This window comes from Hylobates moloch, unplaced genomic scaffold (assembly GCF_009828535.3).
Source record: "Hylobates moloch isolate HMO894 unplaced genomic scaffold, HMol_V3 SCAFFOLD_5, whole genome shotgun sequence".
In the NCBI taxonomy this organism is placed as follows: domain Eukaryota; kingdom Metazoa; phylum Chordata; class Mammalia; order Primates; family Hylobatidae; genus Hylobates; species Hylobates moloch.
In genome coordinates, this window is record NW_026652280.1 from 21267260 (window position 1) to 21294243 (window position 26984).

The 26984-nt window shown below is 44.0% G+C and overlaps 1 protein-coding gene across 11 annotated transcripts in view; it reads right to left on the bottom strand.

Annotated features, from left to right (window-relative positions):
* The window catches only part of NEDD4L (NEDD4 like E3 ubiquitin protein ligase), a 359974-nt gene that overhangs the window by 65455 nt on the left and 267535 nt on the right, over positions 1 to 26984 (bottom strand). For 10 of the 11 annotated variants that reach the window (XM_032152182.2, XM_032152178.2, XM_058438299.1 and 7 more), the window contains 6 exons: positions 15925 to 15975; positions 9494 to 9555; positions 9202 to 9304; positions 7363 to 7529; positions 3378 to 3510; positions 1587 to 1763 (listed from right to left, as the gene is read on the bottom strand). In XM_032152182.2, coding sequence (XP_032008073.1) covers positions 1587 to 1763; positions 3378 to 3510; positions 7363 to 7529; positions 9202 to 9304; positions 9494 to 9555; positions 15925 to 15975 — 693 coding nt within the window. Of the gene's footprint in view, positions 1 to 1586; positions 1764 to 3377; positions 3511 to 7362; positions 7530 to 9201; positions 9305 to 9493; positions 9556 to 12782; positions 12879 to 15924; positions 15976 to 26984 lie in introns of those variants that run through there. The other variant, XM_058438294.1, reaches the window with a different exon arrangement.

Here is a 26984-nt window from a genome sequence, read left to right on the forward strand (position 1 = left end):
ACCTGGCTAAGTTTTGCATTTTTAGTAGAGACGGGGTTTCACAATGTTGGCCAGGCTGGTCTTGAGCTCCTGACCTCAGGTGATCTGCCTGCTTCAGCCTCTCAAAGTGCTGGGATTACAAGCATGAGCCACCGCGCCCAGCCAAAGCTCATGTTCTTGCCCTTGAATGCAGGGTAATCCCGATAAGGAAATATCCTATTTGACTCTCATTTAACAGTGAACACGATGTGAAAATAATACAATATTGTATTTGGGTCTTAAGGATATTTCACAGATCTAGAATAATTAAACGCAGGAGCTCCCCATTCAAAGAACTAGAATTGCTAACTTATGATTAATGCTGAAGAAAATTACTATGTTTACTTGGTTTACTAACGGTGTGTTACTGCTATGGATTCTGTGGCACCTTCTTGGTTTTATAGGTTTTAAACACAAAGCTTCATTGTTTATGTTGTTTCTATAACAACAGTTTTATCCGTTCAAATATCCCATATATATGCAATTTCTTTTATCCTGTCCATTTAGTACTACATTTTCATCTTGGTGACACATCTCTTTTTGAAAAAGTCACAGAATTTCAATGTGAAATCACATTAACTGAATGATAAATGCAACTCATGTAATAGAGACCTATAGTGTCTTTTAAAATAAAAACACCATAACCAAAAAGTAACAATTTTGTGAGTACTTACTTGCTTTTACATTGCATGCAGTGCTATCATTTATGTTTGTTATGGTCATAGAAATGACTATTTTTTTAGGAAGCCATTTTCAGTGGAGTGACTACCATCATTTACTATCGTACATTTTTAAGTTCAGTTTCTTGAGAAACACTGAGACTTCATTTGCTCTTAATTCTATGCACAAGCAGGGATTTTCTATGGGTTATTTCTGCACAGTTTTGTATTGTCAAACATGGAAGTCTTTGTGACTGATTCCACTGGGCTCAGGCATTGGGCCCATCTGAAGCTTCTAGAAAGTATGTTTCTGATGGTTGAGAGCCCAAGTTAAAATGCTACCTTGATGACAGTGTCACAATTTCACAACATTTCTCAAGGGTTCATACTCTGGGACTTAGGAGATGTCTTCTATCTCCCATTCAAACCTTGGATGAGCCACTTAAGCATTGTGCCCTTATCAGCAAAATGAGAATGATAAATCCTGCAGAATGTGACTTAAGAGGACTGATTAGGCCTGATGGCTTTTAATTGTTACTGTGAAATACTACCTTTGTGATAAAGGTACTATTTTCATGAGCCTTTTGGCTGGGAAAGAAATTCTACAAGGTTAAAGCTAATAATTACAGACATCCTGGAGTTTTACTTCTTTGAGTTCTTTATAAACCAAGAAAGTGTTAGTGGTATAGAGGTGAGCAAAGCTGCCTTCCAAATCAAGAAAGATTCTCACCTGCTTGGGCTAATTTTAGTATAGTCCTGCTTCTCCTAGGGAAGGAGGAACTTTGGAAAATGTCAGAGTTAGCTGGGAGCTGGAAGACCCTTGGTCACTATTTACATAAGATTCTCCTAAAGCAACAAAAAGCAATAAAACATTGCTCAGCTTTTCTTTCAAACAAGGCCACTACTTACAATCAAAGAGCTGAACTGTTCCCCATTGGAGTCTGGAGTGATCTGAAGCCTTCTGCTCAGTTCCTCTGACAGCTCCTGAGGGCTGGTCCGAGATCCTGGGGAAGCTGGTGGTGGGGGCAGAGCCAGACCAAGAGAGTCTCCAGCGATATTCACTTCCTCTGAAATGGTCTCCCAAGGCTTTCAGAGAAGGAGACACTGGGGTAAACACGAGGAAGTGGAGATCCACCCGGCTCCCCAACAAAACCATGTTAACAACAATAGCTACGGTGATAACTATAATTAACACCTACTAAGTGCCTCTCATGAGGCACACAACCTTCACAATAATCACGAGGAAGATATGACTACTTCCCCAATTAACAGATGAGGAAACTGAGGCGCAGAGAATAACTTGCCCAAGGTAACATCTAGCAAGTGGTAGGGCCATGATGTGAATCAAAGAGGCCTGGTTCCAGACAGAAGCTGTGCTCTTAACCACTTTATAACACCGCCTCTCTGAACAGTGACTGATTTCCAGCACTTGTAGAATATGTGTGGGCAAAAAACCAAACACACACACACACTTCTCTGGAGTTTATAAACAATTGTCATGGATTTTCTTTTACTTTTAACCACTGAGGATTCACCGTGAGAGCAGCATAGAAGCTATATGCTGTAATTAAACAACGGTATAAAATAACTTAGAGTGAATGTATTATGGAATCATTACTTTTGCTTTTCCAAGTTGAATCACTGCATTCTGAATGATCTTCCTAACACAATGTCTAAGAAGAATGGATTTTTAGTACGTAAACAAAGCTGATAAGACAGCATGGAAGATTATGGCTAATTTGTTGTTTAATTCGTAACGTTTTAAGTAACATACCATAACTATTTAAAGGGAAAATTACACATTTCTATTCACCTAAATTTATATTTTCATGGTAACAAATCTCTTTCAAGTGTCAAAGCGACTCAATAAAAATATGCATATGATACCCAAACAAGTTACAGGGCTCATTCAATAGCTCAACCATGATAAAAACAAGTTGTCATTTAATGAGACATGGTAAGACCCTGGTGAAAAATAAATTACAAAGTAAAAATATCTTAAGATTTTCATACTGAAAAATAATGTGGGCTGGACACAGTGGCTCATGCCTGTAATCTCAGCACTTTGGGAGGCCAAAGCAGGTGGATCATGAGGTCAGGAGTTCAAGACCAGCCTGGCCAACATGATGAAACCCCGTCTCTATTAAAAATACAAAAAAAAAAAAAAATTAGCTGGTGTGATGGCGTGCGCCTGTAACCCCAGCACTTTAGGAGGCTGAGGCAGCAGGCGGATCACGAGGTCAGGAGATTGAGACCATCCTAGCCAACATGGTGAAACCCTATTTCTACTAAAAATACAAAAACTAGCTGGGCGTGGCGATGCGTGCCTGTAATCCCAGCTACTTGGGAGGCTGAGGCAGGAGAATTGCTTGAACCCCGGGAGGCGGAGGTTGCAGTGAGCCGAGATTACACCACTGTACTCCAGCCTGGGCGACAGAGCAAGACACTGTCTTGAAAAAAATAAAAAATAAAAATAATGTTATTACCATTTCTATCATATAGAGCCGCATATACTTGTCAAATATGGCTTTTATAGGCACTTTCAAATTAATATTCAGATGGTAATTAATTCGTGGTGTCACCGTAATCTTTATATTCTCAACAACGTTTACTGAGAGAGGAAATTATGATACAAAATCAAGCTGCAGAACATGGGAAGAAGGAGCTGCCAGGCTTTGCAGCATTCTGGGGACATCGTACCTCGGGGACATCCCCGCCCTCCGAGGGCTCAGGCTCCAAGTCTTCACTGATGTGCCTGCGGGAGCGGAAGCGCCGGTGTGCTGCCTCCTGGTTGATCTGTCTGATGTTATTGTCCGACTCTGAGGACACGTCCCTGAGCATGCAGGAAACGGGGAAAGAGAAGAAGAGAAGCTGTTGAGATCAGGCCCTTCACGACAGTCCAATGCTCACGGAGGGCCAGATCTCCACTAAAGTGTCAGCGTCAAACACTGACAACTAGCTGGTCATCCAATGTGAGAATTCTCCCACCATATTACGGCTAAAGTATAGGTTAAGGTTCATTTCAGTCAAATAAATGCAGTTTTAAAATGCATTAGTCACACCATTTTGAGCATCTTTCAGGCATATATTTCAAAATATACCTTAGTGTTTAATAAAAAACAGAAATCAAAGTCCTCCACCCATTTGTCACAATAACAAGTCAGGCCTCTGGAAGCAGAGGTGACAGGCGAGTTCACACAGCAGCTGGGCAGTCCCAATCCTTCTAGAAGTCCGGCAGTGACAAGGCAGCTACTTTTGGTCACCAGCAATTTGACCAAAGACTACAAAAGGTACAAATTCAAAGCTGTCATCTGGAGGAAAGTACATCTGATCCAACATGAATTTTTTTCAGCTGCTTTCTAGCTCATTTTGACAAAATCTCAAAATCTTGACACTGCATTTACCCCCTTTACCCTACTTTAAAAATCTCATTAACATCAAGAGATAACCTCTCAAGTCAGCCGGGGTCTGAAGAACACCGAAACAACATACCCGATTTTTTGTCATGTGATGCTCTCAATTCAGGATCTAAAAGTTTTGATTCAATTTGGAAAACTTTTTTGGGCTGGGCATGGTGGCTCATGCCTGTAATCCCGGCACTTTGGGAGGCCAAGGCGGGCAGAACACTTGAGGTCAGGAGCTCAAGACGCACCTGGCCAAAATGGCGAAACCCCGCCTCTACTAAAAATACAAAAATTAGCCGAGTGTGGTGACGCGTGCCTGTAGTCCTAGCTACTCAGGAGGCTGAGGCAGGAGAATCACTTGAGTCTGGGAGGCAGAGGTTGCAGTGAGCTGAGAGATCGCACCACTGTACTCCAGGGCAGCAGAGTGAGACTCCAACTCAAAACAAACAAAAACAAAACAAAACAAAACAAAAAACAAAACAAAAGAAAAACAAAACTTTTTTTTTTTTTTTTTGGCAGTAAATTATAGGCAATCATACTTTGGGGGAAATACTAGTCAGAGGCTTTTAGTGTACAAGTTTAAATGCCAAAAAGTTTTTCAGGGAAAACTCTCACAGATACTTTCAATAAGACAGCATATCCCATTAACAAAAATTATGTCACAAGTCAGTGTCTCAAAAGTTGACATCTTTATTTCAGACTAATTGAAATATAGTACTTACCAAGAACAACCATTATAGACTCTTTCTAAAACACAAATTTTAAAGTTTTCTCACACATTCTGAAATGAACTTATACTGTATCCCAATAAAGGGCCTGCTAGCAGAGGTTGTGGTGGAAACTCTTTTTCCTTAACTGACTTTTCTCTTGCCTTCTAGAAGTTATGTCCTTTGGAAGGAGGCGCTCCTCAGGTTCCGCAAGTTCTGCTGTGTCCTTCCTGGCTCAGCCTCTCCCTTTGGCATTGCTGCCTCCCTGATGGGGCAGTTATGCCTCTGCCTTCTCCCAAAACTACATGTGAACCCGAACTTGGATTAAGAACTGCATTTTTCAGCCGGACGTGGTGGGTCATACCTGTAATCCTAGCACTTTGGGAGGCTGAGGTGGGCGGATCACCTGAGGTCAGGAGTTTGAAACCAGCTTGACCAACCCAGTGAAACCCCATCTTTACAAAAATACAAACATTAGCTGGGCATGGTGGCGGGCGCCTATAATCCCAGCTACTCAGGAGGCCGAGGCGAAGAATCACTTGAACCTAGGAGGCGGAGGTTGCAGTGAGCCGAGATGGTGCCACTGTGGGCGATAGATTGAGACTTGGTCTCAAATAACAACAGAAAAAGAACTGCATTTTTCCCTTGTTGCTCTAGACTAGTGAAGAGCCAGCAAGTTATACCTTTTGTTTTAGTTTCTGGGACACTGCCACCAAAGATGGTTTCTCTTTTAAATCACTTTATTGAGGTCTAGTCAACACATTAAAAAGCTGTTCATATTTAATGTACACCTCTTGATGAGTGTGGGGACATGTCTACACCTGTGGAGCCATCAAAAAATAGTATATATTTAAAAATATACAAAGCGTTTTCTCAAGAATTCCTTCATTAGTTTCACAACTCTGTGAGGTAGAGAAGGTAGCAATTATCCCTATTTGTCCCCAAAACACAAACTCCAATCTGCATGATCCTTATTTATGAAGTTGAATATTTTTCCATATACATATTAGCTATCAGGATTTGTTCCTTTGTGAGTTGCTCCTGGCCACTTTTCTGCAGAGGTCGCGTGAGGATCTACCTTTTCAGGTACTCCTTTCTCATGCTGTTGAGCAAAGGTAGATAATGGTGCTTTGCTTAGGATATTGCTACCAAGATTCTTCTGGTCACTACATGTAACCAAGCCAAGGTGGGTCCAAATTCATTTTTACTACAAATAGCTACGATGGATTACAATAATTCTAATAGCTATGGGCATTAATCAAAAGGAAATAGTAAGCAATAATATAAAAAACAAAAAGAATCAGCCAAGCTATTTCCATGGGAAAAAATTTTAACAAAAGATAGTTTAGCATTACCCAGTTGCTCTGATACTTTTGCTGTCCTGAGACCACTTGGCTGTCCTGAGCTAATGCCCATGCTGGGTAGTCTAAAGCTGATCACAAACAGCTGACATTCACGAGAGCCCACCTGGGGGCTCAGGGAAGACAGGCTATTCGTTGTTCCAGATTCTGCAAGCTTTATCTCTAAATTAAACAAAACCTAGACCAGAAAACTTGGCCACCCTCCCCACCCACAGTCATATGTAGAGTATCTTTGCAATTTCTAAAGATAAAAGGTTTTTAAGAACATGATATCTCATACTGCTTGTTGTCTAAAATGTATCATTAACCAATTTCTTTCAGAGTTCGAGTAGACAAGAAAATTACACTACCCAGTAGACTTGCTTTTATTACATACTGAAAGTTGTATAGTTCATTGATAATTTCCTCCTTGTCTTGGCTGCTAGGCAGCTTATAATTTCTAGGATAAAATTCCTTTTCCTTAAGACTTTCTTTTTGCCTTTGATGTATTATCAATAGACTTAGATCTTGCTGTATAACATGATTTAAAAACAAGCTGCTACAAAACCATTTTTAAAGTCCATGAGTTTTAACCCGTGTTTATTTGCTATCAGTCAAACCACAAATTGCTGAGGGAACAAAACAGGAATTGGTTTACTGCATCCCTGAGGCTGGTGAGGGATTAAAATACACAGTAATTACTAATTCTGATTTTGCAACTCTTCCATGTGTTTCTGATTATATTAAGGGGCTAAAATTTCCTTAAAGAAAAAAAAATTTTTTGAGGTTTCCAAATCAATGCATTGAAGAGAGTAAAAACCCAAAAACTTAGAGAAAACAGAAAATTGCAAAGCCAATTTGCTTGCTGGTTCTGTTCTGGGTCAGTTGGGAGAGAAAGGTGAAGAAGAAAACAATACAATCAACAAATGTAAAATAAGTCTAAGAAAAACAACCTCTGCTTTGTATTTCAGGAATCGGCATACAAGAAGACATAGAAAATAAATCAGCTCATATTGAAAATAGCAGCATGTGACTCAAAGGCAATTGCTTACAATATACAAGTTCTGACTGCTCTTGCGTGCTTTACATACATGGAGAGGAATCTCGTACCACACTACCATCTGCTCTTATTGACATATGATTTATTTCCCAGCCTTGTCCCAGAGGGCCGCCATATTTGTCCCTAGCTGTGCAGTGCACGTGCACGTGTTCCTGACCATCACACGGTACTCACATCAGGCTTGGTCGGTGCCACTGAGTGGTCCGGTTGTTGTGGTTGACATAGTAAGTTCGGCCTAAATTGTCCACCTTTTCTTCCCACCCGGGAGGCAGAGGAGGAGGAGGAAGTTCCTCTTGGTGCTGAGAAGCCGAGTCATTTGAGTCAACAACTTCCCATCCATGCTGCAGAATAAAGTTAGAGGGACGATTATGAGGTTGGTTCTTCGGCTGTGAGGAAGAGGTCATCACAGCGTACCCTGCATGCCCTTCTCCTTGCTCTGGGGCTCTCTGGCTCTAGCCATGGCTTCAGGGCCACATTTGAGTAAATTCCCAATTGAAGGCCAAAAAAAAAAAAAATATATATATATATATATATGTATCAATTCTAGAAAGGCCTCAAAAATCTTCTGAGTAATGGCCAATTAATTGTGCTGCCCTCTAAGATGACTACGTTGCAGGAGAACAAAATTTGGATCTGCACAGTCGGTGATACTACTTAAGTCACATCATACTCCTTCCATACGTCATGTTTGTTATTTTGACTTGAGGGCCTCCAAGGCTGTACAAAGCCCTGTCAATGATGCGGGTCACATTACAGCTGCCGTCTTTTCAACACCTCTATGAGGTAAAGGGAGCAGGGAAGATGAGCTGCGCTGCACCTGTGTTCTAACAGAACTCATGGCACAGGGGACCAGAGGCCTGGAGCCCTGTTGCTCCCCAGGGAGGCGGGCTCTGAGAGAGAAGTCTCCTCTTTGCATCCCGAGCAACCGCAGGAGCCAGGAGTCTGGAAGCTGCTGCTTTCTACTCAGGCCCTCTACACTGGCTGTGTCCACACCAACGGGTTTCATGGTACCAAAATTCAAGTTCCATTTTTACAGCACATATTTTAGGCGTTACGTATTCCCTTCCTGACATCCTCTGCTAAAATCACTGGAAAATTAAGTAATTCATTGGTTACTGCAGTTGGAAGGCAAGAAGAGTGTAAAAAATTCCTTGGATTTGAGATGAAAATCTGTTGACGTGCTTATGAAATGTTAACATTCATAAATTTCTACCACCCACATTATTCCTCTTCATGTATATAGAGAGATGAAGGCTCGTAAATGAAATAATGCCGGAAATATGATCTCTCAAGCGGAGGGGTGTTCGGGTAACTTCTCCACAACACATTATTCACATATCACATATATGCAACAGCTGCAAACAGATGTGAGAATAAACCCTACAGAGGTCTCGTTTAATGGACACTTTGAGAATATGAGAATCTGTCTAACAAACTGGCCGAGGTGTGTGCTGAAAAGGTACAATAGGACCCACAGCATCAGTCTGTGACAAGGTAAATACGGGCGGCTCTATCAGGAAGGAAAAAAGGGACATTCCTCTGGTCAGCTCATTGCAGAATGGCATTTCTAGAGGAGGGTTTTTCTACTGCAGGCTGTCATCTGTGGCCAAATGAGTAAGAAACTTGAAAAAAAGTGATTTTCTAAATTCCTTCACCCACTTTGAAGCGACTTCAATGGCTAAAAAGAATTTACAAAGAGCTGCAAGTCCATAGCAATAACAGAATTCAACGTGTGAGGAGACTTTCACAGAGCTGTGGGGCTAACATTGGGGAATAGGCATGGCATTGTCTAAACAGAAATCTCTCCGAGGACTGGTGTTGTAACATAAAAAGTTCATCTTTAACCAAAACAAATAACTGCACTGGTAGACTATCAATGACCAATTTGTGGACATATGTACTTTTTTTATATTTAAGCTTTCTAAACTTTTATTTCCTTCAATTATAACGTTTGAAAGCAAAACATGAATATGATCTCAAGGAAAGGAGAGAGGCCTGACACCCTCCACGTACCTCCATGTCGTCCCTCTGGTCACTGTTTTCTTCATCTTGACCTCCATTTTTCGGCATATAGGCCATTTTCAATCGCAAAAATCCCTTAACTCGAGACTTATGACTGCATGCATAACGGAAGAAAATTGGTTAGAAGGGGTGTGACTTGAAAGGACACTTAAAATCGTCTTCAGCAAAAGCCAACCACCACAGCACGCAGGGCAGGCATCCCCACCCACCCATACCCACAGCACGCACATACCCACAGCACGCAGGGCAGGCATCCCCACCCACCCATACCCACGAGCCTCACCTTCTTGGTCTGAGGAGAAAGTCCTTAAATGTATAGGGTCGCTCCATGGTTGGATCTTCTGTCTGTGGGGAGAAAAAAACAAATTAAATTTTAATATTCCTAATAATTTCATGTTTTAGATACAGCCAACTGGATTACAGAGAATATATTTTGAATTTTAGAATGTGGTACCGTTGAATGTGTTTCTTCACTTGGTACCTGACAGTCCACGGAACTGATCTACTAGAGATCCACTAGATGTCACTATCCACACCGGGTTTCAGGAGCCAGCCCCAGCCACAGACAAATGACAAAATTACAGCTGTCACTGCCAAGTAAAATTTCTAACTGCAGGGTGTGGCCTCCGTCTCACAGAGCTGATTAACTTCGGAGAACCAGCGGTCACCGGTGCCTTGCTATATGCCTGTGACTCGAGATACATACGAGTGGAGTAAACAGAAGAATATAGAAGATTTAATCTTTGAGGGCAACTTTGTTTTTTGCATTAAAATCTCACATCATCAGCCTAAGAGAATTAAAAGACTATCTCCTGCACAGAGATCACCCCAGGAAGCAGCACCGATCGACCTTCTGCAGAGGTTTAGCTCATGAAGCTATGAGTACAAGTGGAGTATTTGTTCATTTTTAAAGAAATCAGTGTTCATTTGATTGTGCGAAGTTCCTTGGCCTACCAAAGCAGGAAATTGGACAAATAAGTGTGACTATTTCATTAATCTTTAAATACTATATATGCAGTAAAACCTCAAATACCTAGACCCTTCAATTAAACACAATTTCAAATATTTTTAGAGCAAGAGATAAACCACAGTCCAATGATTTATTGTATCAGGTTTGTGCGCGCGTGCATGCACACACATGTATGTACGTATGTGCTGCTATTTGAAATGTTATCTGTTTATGTCATTATCTGCTTTAAACTCTCAATGGGTTCCTACTCCTCTCATAATAAACCGAAAATTCTTTCCTATGACTTAGAAGACCAACTATAATCTGGCTTTGAATCACCTTTAACCTCACTGGGAACCAGTCTCTCTCTTCCTTCCTTGTACTCCCAACCATCCTGTCCTCATCTGCCATGGATGCAGATTATATGTCCTGCGGTAGGGCCCATGCACAGGCAGGTCCCTCTGCTGGACAGCTGACTCTGGATGGCATGCCTGTTTCCACTTTGCCATCCAAGTGTGAGATCCAAGGTCACATCCTTAGAGTTCCCACCAATCAGCCACCCTTATCACCCCCCATCCTATCGTCCTGCTGTATCTTCCTCATATCACTGTCTGAAAGTACCTGTTCATTTGTTGACGTACTAGTTTATCATCCATCACTTCCAAAATGTAAGCCCATGAGAACAGAGACCTGAATTTGCTCACCATTGGATCACTGGTGCCAAGAACATTGCCTGGCACCAAGTAGGTACTCAGGTAAGCACTCAATTCATCTGATCTGTAGTAAACTACAGAGGCTCTCAAAATTCACTATCATTGAATGAAGTAAATTATAGTTTCTAGACTATTCTTATGAGGCAGTAATAAACATACATTTTGAAAATGTTTTCTACCAAAAGGTTTGTAAATATATATAAGGAAATAAATGGAAAATTTATTAAGAAAACTATTGCTGGTTTTCCTTCCTTTTTTCATTTATTAAACCAACATTTATTTATTTAATTTAGAGACAGGGTCTTCTGCTGTCCAGGCTGGAGTACAGGGGTACAATCACAGCTCACTGCAGCCTCGACCTCCTGGGCTCAAGTGATCCTCCCACCTCAGCCTCCCAAGTAGCTGGGACCACAGGTGTGTGCCACTATGCCTGGCTAATATTTTTATTTTTCATAGACATGGGGGGTCTTCCTATGTTGCCCAGGCTGGTCTCAAACTCCTGAGCTCAAGACATCCTCCTGCCTTGGCCTCCCAAAGTGCTGGGATTACAGGTATAAGCCACTATGCCCTGCCAACCAACAAATAATTTGAGAGCAATATTATGTGAACGACATGTGGATACAACGTGGTATACCAGCCCTTATGGTTATCATTACAAGGGAAGAGCCAACGTGTCAACAATCCACTAGAAGCTAAGGCAGAACAAATTCACTGACATGGAGAGGTCACATTCTCAGAGACTTGGGGTACAGGGAAGAGATGGACTCTCACTTGGAAATCAAAATGGTTTTGGATGTGGAGTTCAATACAGGGTGACGGGAAGGCTTTGAGAGGTGGAGAATTGGGAGAAAGGACAGTTTAAACATAGGAAATCAAACAGTATGACAAAGCCTACAGGATCACCAGTGGGCGTGAGCAATCTAGGAGCAGCAGAGAACATGCAAGAGAGTGAAGAGGGAAAACCACAGAGCTTAGAGGGACTCTGAACCTGAGTCTGTCCATACCCTATGCAGCTTAAATGACTGATACCACACAGGTCAAAAGGCAGATCTCCTAGGTTTGTGTCCTGGCTTTGTTACTTACAGAGCTGAGTGGCTAAGGGCAAGTTCCTTATCTCTCCTGGCCTCAGTGTCCTCATCTATAAAATGGGGCAGTAACCATATCTTACAGGGCTGTTGTGAGGATCAAACCAATCAACTGAGTTGGTTTCCATAAAGTTCTCAAGGGCACCTGACACACTCAGCAAACACTGGCCATGTTCATTGGCCAATTCTACACGTTCATATCATTTGTCAGTACTGCCAACTCAATGCCAAGCAGTAACAGATAGGGCATTAAAATGAAAGTTCAGCTTCATGGAAATTCTCTAGCCTGAATTAGAAGATGATCTTATAGATAACTACAAGATTCTTCTTGGCATTCATCCAGGTTCCAATCTGATCCTGTTCCCTGTAGCAGAGCTGACTGGAGACTCCAAAGATGGCTTTGAGGGTGCTCATGGTGGAAAGCCATCTTGAACAGACTGCTGCAAACAGTGCTATTGGCCACAATAGCCACAATGCTGCCCCCATTCCAGGATAAAAACATTCAGAAGAAAATCTGGATACACAGTACTTTCATCTTGAAAGACAGTAGTTGCTTTCAGCCTAGCTGCACTCACTATGGAATGGAGTGAGATAAAGGATTCTGCAGGCACATGGAAGGAGAGGGCCCTGCTGGGTCCCTAGACTCGAAACCTGGATGCAACCACTGCAAGCACCTAAGCCTTGGGCGAATCCACCCCATGCCCACACCCTTGACCACACCACAGGCTCACAATGATGCTGGACACCCAGGGTCAGATCCAGCACCACCAATGACCTGCTTATTGTTGAGCAAGTCCCCTCCCTCTCTGGGCCCGGCTTTTTCACCTGGAAAATACTGGGAGTGAATCAGTGTCTCTGAAGTCCCTCCAAACTCCATGATTTTGAATTCTGTGCTGATGAGAGGGAACCATCAGCCTGCTACCTGCTACCAGCCATAAACACAAGAGGGGTAAAAGGATGTTGATCAACTGAGTTACCTCCAAGTACAGGCAGGGCATCAAATAATACCACCACCGTGAAAATGCCTCATCTAGGAAAATTTAAATTCCAGAGTGAGCCATGGTTGTCTTAAGTGGCACATGACTGGGATTTAGAAAAACTTAATGTTTTAAAATAGCTCTCTCTGCCCCACTGCCCTTCCCAGGGATGAAGAGATTTTGTGGCTGGGCAAAGGTGGGTTACTGAGGGCTCCAGGTGAAGGGGAGACAGAGCTGACAAATCAAGAGGCAGGTGCAACAGGCAGACACCTGCCAGAAATCTCACTCTGTTAATACAGATCTCGGAGTTCTCTTTATCTCTAAATAATTAATAGATACAAGTTATCAAATATCATATGAACTTTTAGACAACGATGCAATGAATTTAACAGACAAATGTGAAAACGGTAGTTGAAAAAAGTCAACGATGGTACAGTTACAGTTAAGTTTGCTCTTGGTCTCTCAATGTAAAAGCAAAAGGAGAGCTTGCTCTGTCTCCAAGGCTGGAGTGCAGTGGTACAACCATGGCTCAGCGTAGTAATGACCTCCCATGCTCAAGCGATCCTCCCACCTCAGCCTTCCAAACAGTTGGGGCAACAGGCATGTGCCACCATGCTGGGTTAATCTTTAAGTTTCTCTATAGAGACAGGGTCTTGCCATGTTGCCCAGGCTGGTCTCGAAGTCCTGGACTCAAGCGATCCTCCTGCCTCGGCCTCCAAAAGTGCTGGGGTTACAGGCATGAGCCACTGTGCCTGGTCTATTTCCTTTTATCTAAAACTTGGTGGTTTTGACAAATTTTGAATCTACAGACTGTAAATAATCCACCTTGACAATGGTCATATATTAATCAAGAACACAGCATCCATAATTCACTCCGCAAAATACACTCATATGCTCCCGCCCTCTCCACACTCACACCTGTGTGCTATCACACAAAATAGAATGCCACTGTAATTTCCCCATGAGCATCCTATACACACGACCAAACACACACACGAGAGCACCTGAAATCCTGGATTCAAAAGCCACGTGCATTCAGAACACGCAACTTGGGTTTTACCGCCACATGAATAAAGAATATACCTTCGCGCCTCTCCTTTCGTTTTCTTTGTGGTCCATCTCCCTGACTGTAGTTGGCTGCAAACAGCGAGTCAGTTTGAAGTATGGAGGGGAAGCACACCACTGCAAGTTACCCTCTGGGCACACGAGTAACTAGGGGCACTCGGTCCTCTCTGGGCGTTCCCGGCTCTACCCTCTGTAATCGGCTGGCTTCTATTCCTGCCCTGCGCCTCCGCAGCGCTTCCTTCTTTGAAGGCTCACTGACCCGCCTCCACTCAGAATCCAAAGCTAAACTATTTCTACTGACTTGGTCTCGGAGGAGGAACCTTCTTCTATTTTCTGGGAGCCCTACTCAACCTTTCGAGACCAAGCGCTGCTCACTCACTCAAAAAACAGCTTGTCGGAGCAAGGTTTTAAAATATGTCACTTTTGCCTCTTAGAGAATATTAGAATATTTGCCTCTCAGAAAATTACTTCCCTTGGCCAAGATGTGGTTTTTACATTAGGGAAAGGGTGGCTGGAGACGTCCATAAAAGAGCTGGCCCATCAATCAACACTGTCTAAAAGTGTGAGAGGATCGCAGCTTCAGTCTGAAGAACATACACGGAAGACCTCCCAATGTAGAAGTATGTGAGGTCTTTCCTCACAAAAGGTGAAACAGTCATATCCTCCCAATGTGACCTGAGAAGAGTAGTCAGGTTTCTGATGGCTCATGGAGTAGGTTTCACGAAGAAGCCCCATGCAGGCCCCTCCCGTGGCACCCTGGAGCTTCAGAGTTTTATAAAGAAACAAACAAGATATTTTAAGAATATCACTTTCACTTCCAGTCCTTTGGAACCTTGCAACCTTTCTTCCTTAACAGCTCCCCTGAGTGAGTAAGAGTAAATTACTTGCTATCACCTTCCTTCACAACACATCTTCGAAGCTTCTTTGGTAAGACACAATCTTTCTCGGTATTTAACACATGGAAACAGCCATAATTTCCACACAGCAGGAAGCTTATGCTAGGGGGTTAAGTCACTTTAGTTTATAGACTATTTATGCTACTTGCTCACACAAAGCATTTAAAAAAATAACACGATGCCCTTGTAAGGCAGAAACATTCGCCTTTCCTCTCTCAGCTGCTACTTCTATCACGCCGTGCTGCCCAGGGAAGAAGGCCAGGAGGAAGGCTGGGACGAGCTGGAAAACTGAAGCTGGAATAGGAGATGAGGATCCACCCTTCTCAAGGCCTCCAGGTCCTACCTACACATTCTGTCTGCCCTGCCTCCTGTTTCAGGTGACAGCCCTAATGCCCGTCACTAGTCAACAGCCTCGACTGCTCCGCTACTTTGAGCAGAGAGAAATGGCAGTGCCACACATGCTAACTCAGTGCATCTTCCAGCGAGGGTGGGTGTTCCCAGCTGACAAGTTCACTCAGAATGAACAGGCTCTTCTTTTGTCACCATGCTGACTGAGAAAGCCAGACACCAAAATCTGGGAAATGCTATTATAGTTTGTGTAGAGGTATCCGAGAGAAACGGCATGTGCGGTTCCAGACAAAGAGCGCAAACATCTGATGGGACCCGGAGGATGCCTTAGGAAGCAGAGACAGTAAGTGACAAGAAGGGAGGCCTGAGTGAAGGAGGTGTCTGTTTTGTAAGATGTGATACACAAAGGTGGAGCAGCTGAAGTGCAGAAAAGAGAGGGAGCTGGTGGATGGGAACGCAAGCGCACGACTCAGGCACCCTTGACTACTCTTACAGCTGCCAGCTTCTCCTCCATCCCCTTGAAAGGACCACTTCCCAGAAAGAATGAGGGCCACAGCACACAAGCTTCATTTCAGCCTTCTCCACTGTGGTGAAGAAATACCACTCTGAAAATACGCTGACTACAAACGATTAGAAACCCCCGCCCCCAGCACGAAGCATCAAACATGAGACTGTCCTTACCGGAAGGTGACTAAGAGGCACGTCCACCTGGCCCAGGAAGTCGTCTCGTGTCTGTTAGGAAGAGAACAAAGAGTTAGTGTTTCCATTTCTTCACTGAGCCTCAGCATTTCCTAAAAATGTTTTATCATGAATAGAGACAAAGGTCCAGGGCCTGGCACTGGAATGTGGAGGGCGGAAGGCCCCGAGGAGACACGAGTAACCACACCCCAGGAGACCAGGAGCCCGTGCGCCTGGACTGAGTTGGCTGAGATTCTGTCTAGTGTCTGCTACCGAGCACAATGCTAAGGAAGCGTCTGTAGAGGCTGGGAGAACATGATCAGTTAGGGAAGAGGCAGGCAGGGCCACAGAGGGTTTGAGGGCACAGCTGGGCCCAGCTGAAAGAGAGGATGGCAAACAAATGCTGGGAACATTTTAATAAGTGTTTACTGATCCAATGCTAAAAACTAAAGAGCTTCTTGAGAGCTGAGAGCCAATGGAAAAAGTATATGGCCTAGTTATGAATGCATCTTACAAACTGCATCTCACAAAAAAATACATACACTTTTTAAATCCAGTAAGTACACTGTTTTTTAATCTAGTAAGTGCACTGCTTCAGAATCCACGTTTATGGATCAGGTCCTGCTAATTTTTGGACACACCATGCCTCTCCCTCTCCACATCTACCATACTGCATGTACCTCTCCCGACTTCAAAGAGGCCCAGGTGAAAATCATTTGGAGACACGCACCAGTCCCCTCCCAGGCTCTGGGAGTCATCTGGGAAGTCATGATTCAGCTCCAGAGGTCACTGGCCTGGACCACAGGGTGTCCGACAGACCACAGTTACACTATGTCCCTCAGTTACGGTGCTTGTGGCATGGCCTCTGATGTTTAGATGACCCACGAAGCAAACTGGAACACAATGACTATTTGCTGCTCTCATATAAAAATATGCAGCTGGTTCCACCACATTCAAAATGCATAAAAGCTGGGCAGTTCTTTAGATGTGATCAGACCAGCCCCATAACTCGCTTGAGCCACCCAAGAAGGAATCCAGCCTACCTTGTGCTGAATCCTGGCCTCTTACTTCTACTCTGCTAGTTTACAGAGAAAGTTTCTAATTCACAGATGCTACTTTTCAAGTGTACTTGAAAAATATTCTCTTCTTCCATTTAAAAGGAAGCAGCAGGTAAATATGAATGAGATTTATTGAAATGACTTGCTCCAAGCGTAGGAATTCCTTTTAGATAATTGAAAAAATTTGATGAACTGGAAAGCCATCTGTCTCCTCTAAACAATCCATACTGGATAATAAAAAAATCAAAGTTACCACGGTTTGGGTGTGCATGAAGAATGAGACTAGCCCCAATCCTTTTGATGAGATTTTCATTTCTTTTACTTTCTTAGCTGTATCTGCTACAACTCAACGTGGAGACGCCTCATCTAGCATAAAGCGGCAAGAGGAGGTGCCCATAGATTCTGTATGTCTTACCAAGAGCAGCAGTCAGCAGAAGGCCTTGAGAATAATGACAGCCTTGCTATCCAGCTCACAGACCTAATCACACTGCCCCAGTGACTCACACCAATGACAGTTACACAAGGAGTTAGGAGGGCAGTGTACCTGTTAGTTCTCTATTTGGCTGATTTCACTTTTTTTTTTTTTTTTTTTTTTTTTTTTTGAGACAGAGTCTCTTGCTCTGTCGCCCAGGCTGGAGTGCAGTGGTGCAATCTCAGCTCACTGCAACCTCCGCCTCCTGGGTTCAAGCGATTCTCCTGCCTCAGCCTACTGAGTAATTGGGACTACAGGCACACACCACCATGCCCAGCTAATTTTTGTATTTTTAGCAGAGATGGGATTTCAGCATGTTGGCCAGGCTGGTCTCGAACATCTGACCTCCAACGATCTGCCCGCCTCCACCTCCCAAAGTGTTAGGATTACAGGCATGAGTCACCATGCCTGGCCTGATTTTGCTATAATTTTAAAGCTAATATAAATATCAGTTAACTGTACTATAAAAAAAGAAATTCACTGAATATTGACCATAAATTGTCTGCTTAATGTGAGCAGAGTAGTGTGGCCACTTGCCACCTCTCCTCTTCCTGCTATGGCTGCTAACATGGGAAGGAAAAGACAATCAGCAGAAGGACAAGACAATCTTATTCAAAGCTGTTTCACAGCCTGATCGCTTTGAAAGGCTGCCCATGAATCATTAACCTCAGTGCATTTCAACAAAACTTCACAAAACATCTACATGCCCATGTTGTGTTGCCAGGGAGACATCTGAGTTCTAAACTGATGAAACAGGTTAAAGCTTTGCCCAGACACCAAAAGACAGGCACCCAGTACTAACGACTGGCAGCCAGTCTTTACACAGCGTTCACTCTCTGTGGGCTCTGTGCCAAGGCTGCGTCTAGTCCTCGCAACAACCTTCAGAGGCAGGTACAATGACTGTGCCCATTTTACAGATGGGAAACCAGAGAGGTGTGTGGCCGAGGTGCCCATCAGCCTGTGCCCTTAACTGACATTGTGTGCCATATGTCAGCAACTGGCAGGAAAGCAAGGTGGTACCATCTCTGGGCTTCCCACTGGATGCTGGCTTTAAAAGGTGTAGATGAGAAGGGAGGGATTCTGATGATGGCACAGTCTGATGAGACTTCAGAGGGTTCTGGTAAAATGCTTATTTGCTATGTTATCTTTACACTACCTCCTACTCCAACCGTTCCTTTCCTCAAATGGAATACAGTTTACCGAATTCCCTGAGGTACTGAAAAGCCAGGAAACTGCACTTATACCTTTTATCATGTTTTCTCATTATGTTAAAAAAATTGTTTAAAACAGTAAAAGATGAGACAATTTGCCATTAAAGGACACAGAAGGCTCTTATTAGTTTACACGAATAGAGACGGAAATTATTTTTGAGATAAAATAGGGATCAAGCACAGAAACGCACATGGTCAGAATGAATTGGCTGAAACTACTGTTTCACCAGTCAATGGAAAATGTAGTTGGTTGAGAGATCTAGGTTTCAAAACATCCCATTGTTGCTAAAACTACAGAAAGTTCAGGCCATGTAAAATATTTAGGTTAGGGACACCACACCAATTAAAAACAAAAATGGCCAGGCACGGTGGCTCACACCTGTAATCTCAGCACTTTGGAAGGCTGAGGTGGGCAGATCATTCGAGGTCAGGAGTTTGAGATCATCCTGGCCAATATGGCGAAATTCCATCTCTACTAAAAATACAAAATTAGCCTGGCGTGGTGGCTCATGCCTGTAGTCCCAGCTACTTGGGAGGTTGAGGCAGGAGAATCGCTTGAACCCGGGAGGCAGAGGTTGCAGGTAGTTGAGATCGCGTCACTTGCACCCCAGCCTGGGAGACAGGGCAAGACTCCATCTCAAAAACAAACAAACAAACAAAAAATGTCTTCAATACCGCAGAGGAGATCTAACAGGGGATCAGAGAACCTCCTGGTGCCTTTATGCCACGGGGAGGAGCAGGCATGTTGAAGGAACACCTCTATTTGATGGTAAGAGGAAGTGGGAGGTGTGCTAGTGTGTGGGATCCTGCCTGTGGGCCCTGGAGGGACAACGTTTGAGGCCATCACAGCACCCTTAGGTCATCACCACCACAGTGCAACATCTCATACCAACATTATAAAAGCATTAATCAAATCAATTGTTAATGATTTCCAATACAAAATTATTTCCATCAAGCATCAAGTTAACTACAATAGCCTACAAAACCAAATTAACTTCAACTCATTTGGTGAACACTGGTATTTCTTGTGGTTATTTTTAAGTGGTAAAATGCTGTCAATTTCCATGCCATTACCTGCCATCCAATTCTCAAGGCTGAAAATGTGCCTTTTAGTAACAAAATAATAAAGGCTCCCTTCTAATGAGCCATCAAATATTTTCCTGTGAAATGACAATGTAGAATGGAGACCCTGAAATGTGTCCTATCAGGTGAAACAAAAATTCATATTCTGATATTGGAAAAGTTAAATAAATACACAAATAAAACACTGTCTTTTAGAGCTTGTGTGGTAAATACTGATGAACTACATTCAGGACTGCCACCCTCCCCTTTAAAAATCACTATTAAGAAGGAGCGGACAAGTGGGCGCCCTGTTCATGCAGAGGGGTATGCTGCCACCAAGGGTGGATGCCACCGGGACCTGAAGCCTGGGGGCTATTATAATTGCTCCAGTGAAAGAGATTATAGCCTGTGGGCATTTCCCCAGATGGTTGTGCACACTAGGTCAAAGCTGTCAGCACTGATGTGGACGCCAGGCTTAGATGTCCTCACAAAATACTCAAGACTCAATTTCTCAAAGAACACATCCATTCAAACAACAACAACAAAAACCACAGGGACTCTTATCTTTAGGGTAGAACTGTATTTGAAGGATGTGATTCGAATCTTACTATACACCAATGACCACCCCACCCAATTCCTTTCAAGACAGAGGCAGTGGTAGCAGGGCTGGGTGCACAGTGAACTTCACATGGAAGCTCAAAGGGAGAGCATCTGACTGTGCAGAAAGAAAAGCATTAAAGGAAGGAAGGGCTACTCACAGGTCACACTGGGGTCCTAAAGACCCCCAGCTGGGAGCCCAGGGGGTTGAGCGTGCAAGGAGCTATGATCGTGCCACCACACTCCAGCCGGGGTAACAGAGCAAAAGAACTGGTGGTTCTTGGTAAAATGACCCATGTGTATTCCTGGAGCTATGTATCAAGGTAATATTTTTTAAGTTGTGAGTTACAATCCCACAAATGGTACACAGGAAGTATTTTTTGAAGTTAAGCATAATATAGAACAGAAAATATCAGTGCCTCACATAAAACACAGGTATGTGCTATTTTGAGGAACTCATCTCAGTTACATGCATATATAAATGTGTGTACTAAGTTGTGGTCTAAGGTTAATTTCTTTTCATGTGCCATCAAAAGAATTAGAAAGCCACTCAACTACAGAAAATGAAAACCATCCACTATTACCAACTGTCTGGGGTTTCACCCCCAAAATCATTAAGTAGTGATTTCGAAAAAAAAAAAGGTTTAGAGTTTCTAAAGACAAATGGAAGAGAATTGTAGAGAATTTGGAACATAAGTCAGACAATAATAGAATGTAAGCAAAGACAGCATATGATCAGATCTTTGTATGTTACAGATCGAGGTAAACATCACAGGTGCCTCTAACACTAAGCCAGAAAAACAACCTGGGCCTTTCCCAGAGGACTAGTGAGTGCAGCTACCCCATTAGCTGCTCCATTCCGAGCACAGGCCTCTGCAGGCTGGCCCCAGTGCTGACAGAGGCCCTCAGTAAAGCATGACGCCAGCTTTGGCATTACAGAGAAAAGGAAGGAAGAATGTTCCTTTTCCTCCTTCCACTTGTCAGGCACATCAGCTTCTATCACGCAATCAGAGCAGGGCTGTGGTTCAGGAAGAGGTAAAGTGTGAGTGCGGTCCCACCCATGCTGGGCGTTGCATAACCCAAGGAAGGTTTCTGCACCTGGGCGGTGCCTCTGCGTTTCAAGGTGAATTGCTTCAAAATATGTCACTGAAATTACCTTAATCAAATAAGAGCTAAGTGGCACTCAAATAAAGAAAAAAGTGTGATGACATATTCTCTGAATGCATATACTCCTACCAAAATTCACTTCGTATGCACCAGAACACAAAACCCAAACAAAATTCAAGTACTTTTTGGTAAACACACACAGGGCTTTTACGTGGCCAGCTCCTCTGCCATTTAGTTTTTAAGAAGTAAGGGACAAAATCTGCCATTCAGTTATACAGAGTAAGGTGTGTCCTAGAGACGCTGGTTCTTATTTATAACAACAAACAAGACCGCCATGTCAACAAAGTGTCAGAGCAAATTTGCAGGACTTTTACAGGCCCCAGGAAAACCATGCTGGAAGGCAGCAGAACTCAACCCTCCCAGCTGTACCTACAACCAGGAAGACCATCTATTTTGAGGAACATTTATTACTGAAGTTTAAAAAGTTAAACTGAAGTCAGAGAGAGAGAGACAGAGCGAGCGAGAGCGAGAGCGAGAGCAAGCAAAGAACAACTGCGTTTGCAAGGAGTGCAGCAGCCCTGCAATAGCAGCCTGGCTTTAGCCCCAAAGCATAACTAGACCAGTATAATCGGGGCGGTGAGAACACACTCCTTTGCGGGCTCAGAGGGAGTCCCGGTGTCCTGGTGGCTCCAGGTACTCGGCTGCGACATCAGGGGATGAGGTGTACCTGATGGCCCCACCTCCCTCTGGTTGGGTGCAGGTGGTTCAAGAACACTCAGTTCTCTGCCCCACTCCAAATATAAGCATATCCCAGGTGCGGGGTCAACTAAGGGCCACAAGAATTACCATTTTTTTTTTTTTTTTGCAATAGGAGCACTTGATAATCTGAACTTAAGACCCAGGAAACTGGGGCTGCAAACACTGGGATAGGACTCTGCCAACTAGATGCCCAGGTGAGCAGTACTGTCGTGCTTAGGAGCTTCTCCTCATCAGCTCCTTCAGGCAGGGCTCAGCCACAGGCAGGAGGCATCTCTCCCTGCACATCCTCACCTGGACTGTCCATGGTTCAAGTGCTCAGCAGCCACAGGGTCTGGGGGCTTTGGAGCTCTGGACAGGATAGGACAACACAGTTCTGCCACGTAGCAGAGGCATGAGCAGATTGCTGCAGGGACACCTTGAGGGAGTGACAGATTCTGCCGAGGGAAGGCCAGGGATGACTGTGCAGGACGTAACTTCAAGCAGGGTCCTGAGGCAGGAGTTTGCAGGGAGGACAGAGCAGGGAGGACAGGAGTGGCCAGCACTGGAGCATCTGGCTGAGGGCTCGAATGACCAAAAGGTCCATGCCACTGATGAGGCGTGGCCCTGTGGGGCAGTGGGGGGGAGGGAAACTGAGGCCAGGCCTCGGGGTCCCATATGGCTTGCTCTCTCAAGACGACAGTCTCCCAGGGCAAGTGAAGACACATGAGGACATTAAACAGGGAATAACTGGCAAGGACTGTGTCCCAAAAAGTTGCCTGAGCAGGAGAGCTGACTGGAGAGAGAGCACCGAGCACAGTGCTGAGGACAGCGCGAAGTCACCCAGTTGAGCACCACGAGGGTGCGGCCCACTCAGGACATGGAAGGTGCAGTGTCCCCGCAGAAGGGTTCCGCTCAGGGACGCTTCTTGTCAGCAGGTGTTTGTTCACTGGGTGATGAGCGCATCAGGTAATGCCCACTAAGGCCTCAGTGCAGTGCCCATCAGGAGGGCTGGGAGCTGCAGACCAACGTTACTGACTTGATGCGGACACAAAGCAAACGTGGAGGACGGTGGAGGAAGAAGCAGCCCAAGGGAGGCGCGGCCAGACCACTGCCTGAGACTCGTACTGAGCGCAGGACCGGCTGTCCCACCATCCACGCATTGAAGCTGCCTGCAGCACAGGCGGCAACAGTCCATACCGCCTGTCACCCTGACGGTCACCACCTTTATTCTCCTCTCTGTGAAGAGATGTCTTCCCCTTTCACCCAGATGTGCTTGGTTACAGATCTAGGGGAAACGACTGCCTCTTCAATGTTATACCTTTTCAGAGGAGGGAAGAAGCCAGAGCTTGTCATGCTTACAGGTTCTGGGGCACGGCCTGGCATCACAGTTACTGTTACATCTGCTCCAAAGCTGTCCAGCTGCACAAATGCCACTGACAGCTTCTTATAAGGCTATTCTATTTTTGCAAAAAATGTAGATGTAGAAACCCCCCAGGTATTACTGGGGTCCTGTTATTAATTATTCCTCCACTGTCTTTCTTGTGAAAGAAATGCTAAATGTATTTGCTGAATAAACTAAAACATTTTAATGAATATAATATGCTAAAAATAAGGCAAACATGTACATATATTCTACTTCTTACACAGCAAACTGATATGAGATTGAACTTAATTTAAAAGTTAATTTTAAAGTTAATTTAGAAGGAAAATGTGCCACTGGGTTCTCTTAAAATAATATTGTTTAATTTTGTGCTTCTGGTTTTATGGTGCAATTTGTCTTAATTTCTCAAGATTTCAGGATAATTTTACCAGGATAAGTGTCTCTTTTCTACTCTTTTAAAATCAAATCTTCTGCAAGCAATTTCAATATCAGATTAAACGTATCAAGGAAAAAATAGCAATGATACTTCTAGGTCCTGTATTTTTTCTCTGAACTTAGCTACCAAAGAACAGATCTTAATCTGAAATACTGAATGACAGACACTCTTAGTAACCATGCAGTGTCAAGAAATGATTCGGATTTGGGTAAAAGTAAGCCTAAGTACACCAGGGGTTCAATGCCAGTTTTTACTTTGATTTCATTCTCATATTTATTGCTAAAAGCTCTTACATATCTCCAGGTATCTGAACCTACAGTCCATCCCACTGCCTGGCTGTCTCACAGTTGGGATACATGGAATGTCACAAGCCAGCAACAACAGATTACATGGGAATGGAAGTGCCACGTGGTTTTATTCTTGAATTGCAATTACTGAAGACTCTAAACTAGAGTCATACAGGTTTATGCAAGGACACTAGCTAACTTTTCATAAACTCTCCATTAAACAGCCTCAGGGTAGGCATTGACATCCTAGTTAGATCTGCTGCAGGACTTTTCCTTAGTTCAGCTTAAGAGGGGTCCTTGTCACATGACCATGAAAAATTAGGCTCACAATTTAAAGGGTGAGAAAAATGGGATTTATTGGACAAAAATGAAAAAAAGGAAAGCAGGAACTCTCCACCAAGCTGGAGTCCTGCTGGTGTGCTTCCTGCCTCGCAGACTGAATCCTAGGTACCACCCAAGAAGAGGAGCGGCCAGGCTCCTCCCTGCTGCAAATGGCTCCAACTTCCCAAGGCTCCACCCCAGTGCGCACTCCTCCCAGTATGCTGGTCGGTCAGAGGCTCTCCCAGGGAGCCCTTTCCACCTGGCTGTCTCAGATCCTTTCCTCCTTTAGCCACATTTTGGCTGAAATCACATCTCTGCCCAGCGGACTCCATCAAAGTTGGCTGGGGGAAAAGCTCCAGCTTTACTCTGGGGAGAAACTCCAGATTGCAAGGAATAACAAGCCAACCTGTAGCTCATCTATCATGTGCCTGACACTGCTATAAGGAGGTTAAGAAACTTGCCTGGGCATGGTGGCTCATGCCTGTAATCCCAGCACTTTGGGAAGCCAAGGTGGGTGAATCACCTGAGGTCAGGAGTTCGAGAACAGCCTGGCCAACATGGTGAAACCTGGTCTGTACTAAAAATACAAAAATTAGCCAGGCATGGTGGCAGGTGCCTGTAATCTCAACTACTTGGGAGGCTGAGGCAAGAGAATTGTTTGAACCCAAAAGGCAGAGGTTGCAGTAAGCTGAGATCGCACCATTGCACTCCAGCCTGGATGACAAGAGCAAAATTCCATTTCAAAAAAAAAAAGAAGAAGAAGAAAGAAACTTGCCCAAGGTCACAGAGCTAGTAGGGAGTGGCCCAAACATGAACCCAGGCAGCCTTCCATCATGATGCAGAACCTGTACTTCATGTACCAGAGTTGTAAGGAAAACATGAACAGGCTCCCCGAATCCCTCCTCAAAAATCCTAGTATGCTATGCTGCCATCCCCAACTCCATATTCCCTCATGGATTATGCTTGCCAAATCTTGCCATGTGCCCTTCCTCCCTCATCTATATTTTAATATAAAAATGAAATGAGTAATGTATGAGCTTGAAAGAGAAAACAAATGGAACTGAATAGTTTTTCTTCTTTTACTTCACCCCCCTCATCCCCCCTACCCCTGATATCTTTTAAAGCAGAGCTCTTCAAACTGGAGCATGCACAGCTCTGGGGATACACAAAGACATTCCAAGGGACTTGGACATGGACAATTCTAGAGAAATCATTTTCTAGATCCTTCCATATGTCCTCTTCCTTGAAACTGATCTGGCATGAGAATAGTGCTTGCCTTCTGTGGCTCTCCTTTCCTGCTTCCCCTTTCTAAATCACAACCCTACATCCCGGCCTTTCCAAAGAAAGACGTATTCCTGACCCTTCTTGAATCATACACCATGGTCCACTTTGCTGGGTATAAAAGCCACTGGAGGACTAAATAATGAAGGAACAGAATCTATCATAAAGTCAAACCATTAACTAAGTTGTTATAAAAACATTTCCCTGAAAACTTCTAAGTAGTTAAAGCTAAGTCCCCTGGCTCCCTCCTCTCCCCACCTGACACCATGTAACAATTTTAGATGACAGCAATGGAAGAGAAAAATTCCTTCCTTCCGGCCGGGCACGGTGGCTCACACTTGTAATTCCAGCACTCTGGGAGGCCGAGGCGGGTGGATCATGAGGTCAGGAGATCGAGACTATGGTGAAACCCCGTCTCTACTAAAAAATACAAACAATTAGCCGGGCGTGGTGGTGGGCACCTGTAGTCCCAGCTACTCGGAGAGGCTGACGCAGGAGAATGGCGTGAACCCGGGAGGCGGAGCTTGCAGTGAGCCGAGCTCGGCCCACTCCCCGCGGCCGGAGGGCAAAGCCCGCGCCCCCGTCTCAAAAAAAAAAAAAAAAAAAATTCATTCCTTCCACACACCAGGTTGATGAGAAAAGTGTGGAGAGGAAAACTTCAAAGCTTTGTAAAACAAATTAAACCAAAGATTATATGTATTTTGAAAGTATTCCATATAAAACAAGGATGTCCAAGGATGAGGAGAAACTTCCATTAACTAGATTTCAGAGTCTAGCAGATGCTCGCTTAGGCACAGAATATGGGCCTCATTCTCCCTACAATCCACTGAAGACACGCTGAGAAACAGGGCCCAACTCACTCTTTTTCTAGTCTCTTTATGACAGAGTAACACCAGCAGGTACTGGAGCAGAATGCGCAGCACTGAGGTGTGCTGTTAACCAGAGGTGCCCAGGCTGCTTAGACACTGGAATCCCTGCAAAGTTCTCAAATCACTGTACCCAGGCCTCACCTCAGAAAATTAAATTTCTGGTGGAGGGGCTCAGTTGTAGGTGTGATTGAAAAGCCCTCTATCTTATTCTAATTTTTGGCCAGGGCTGACAATCACTGGGTG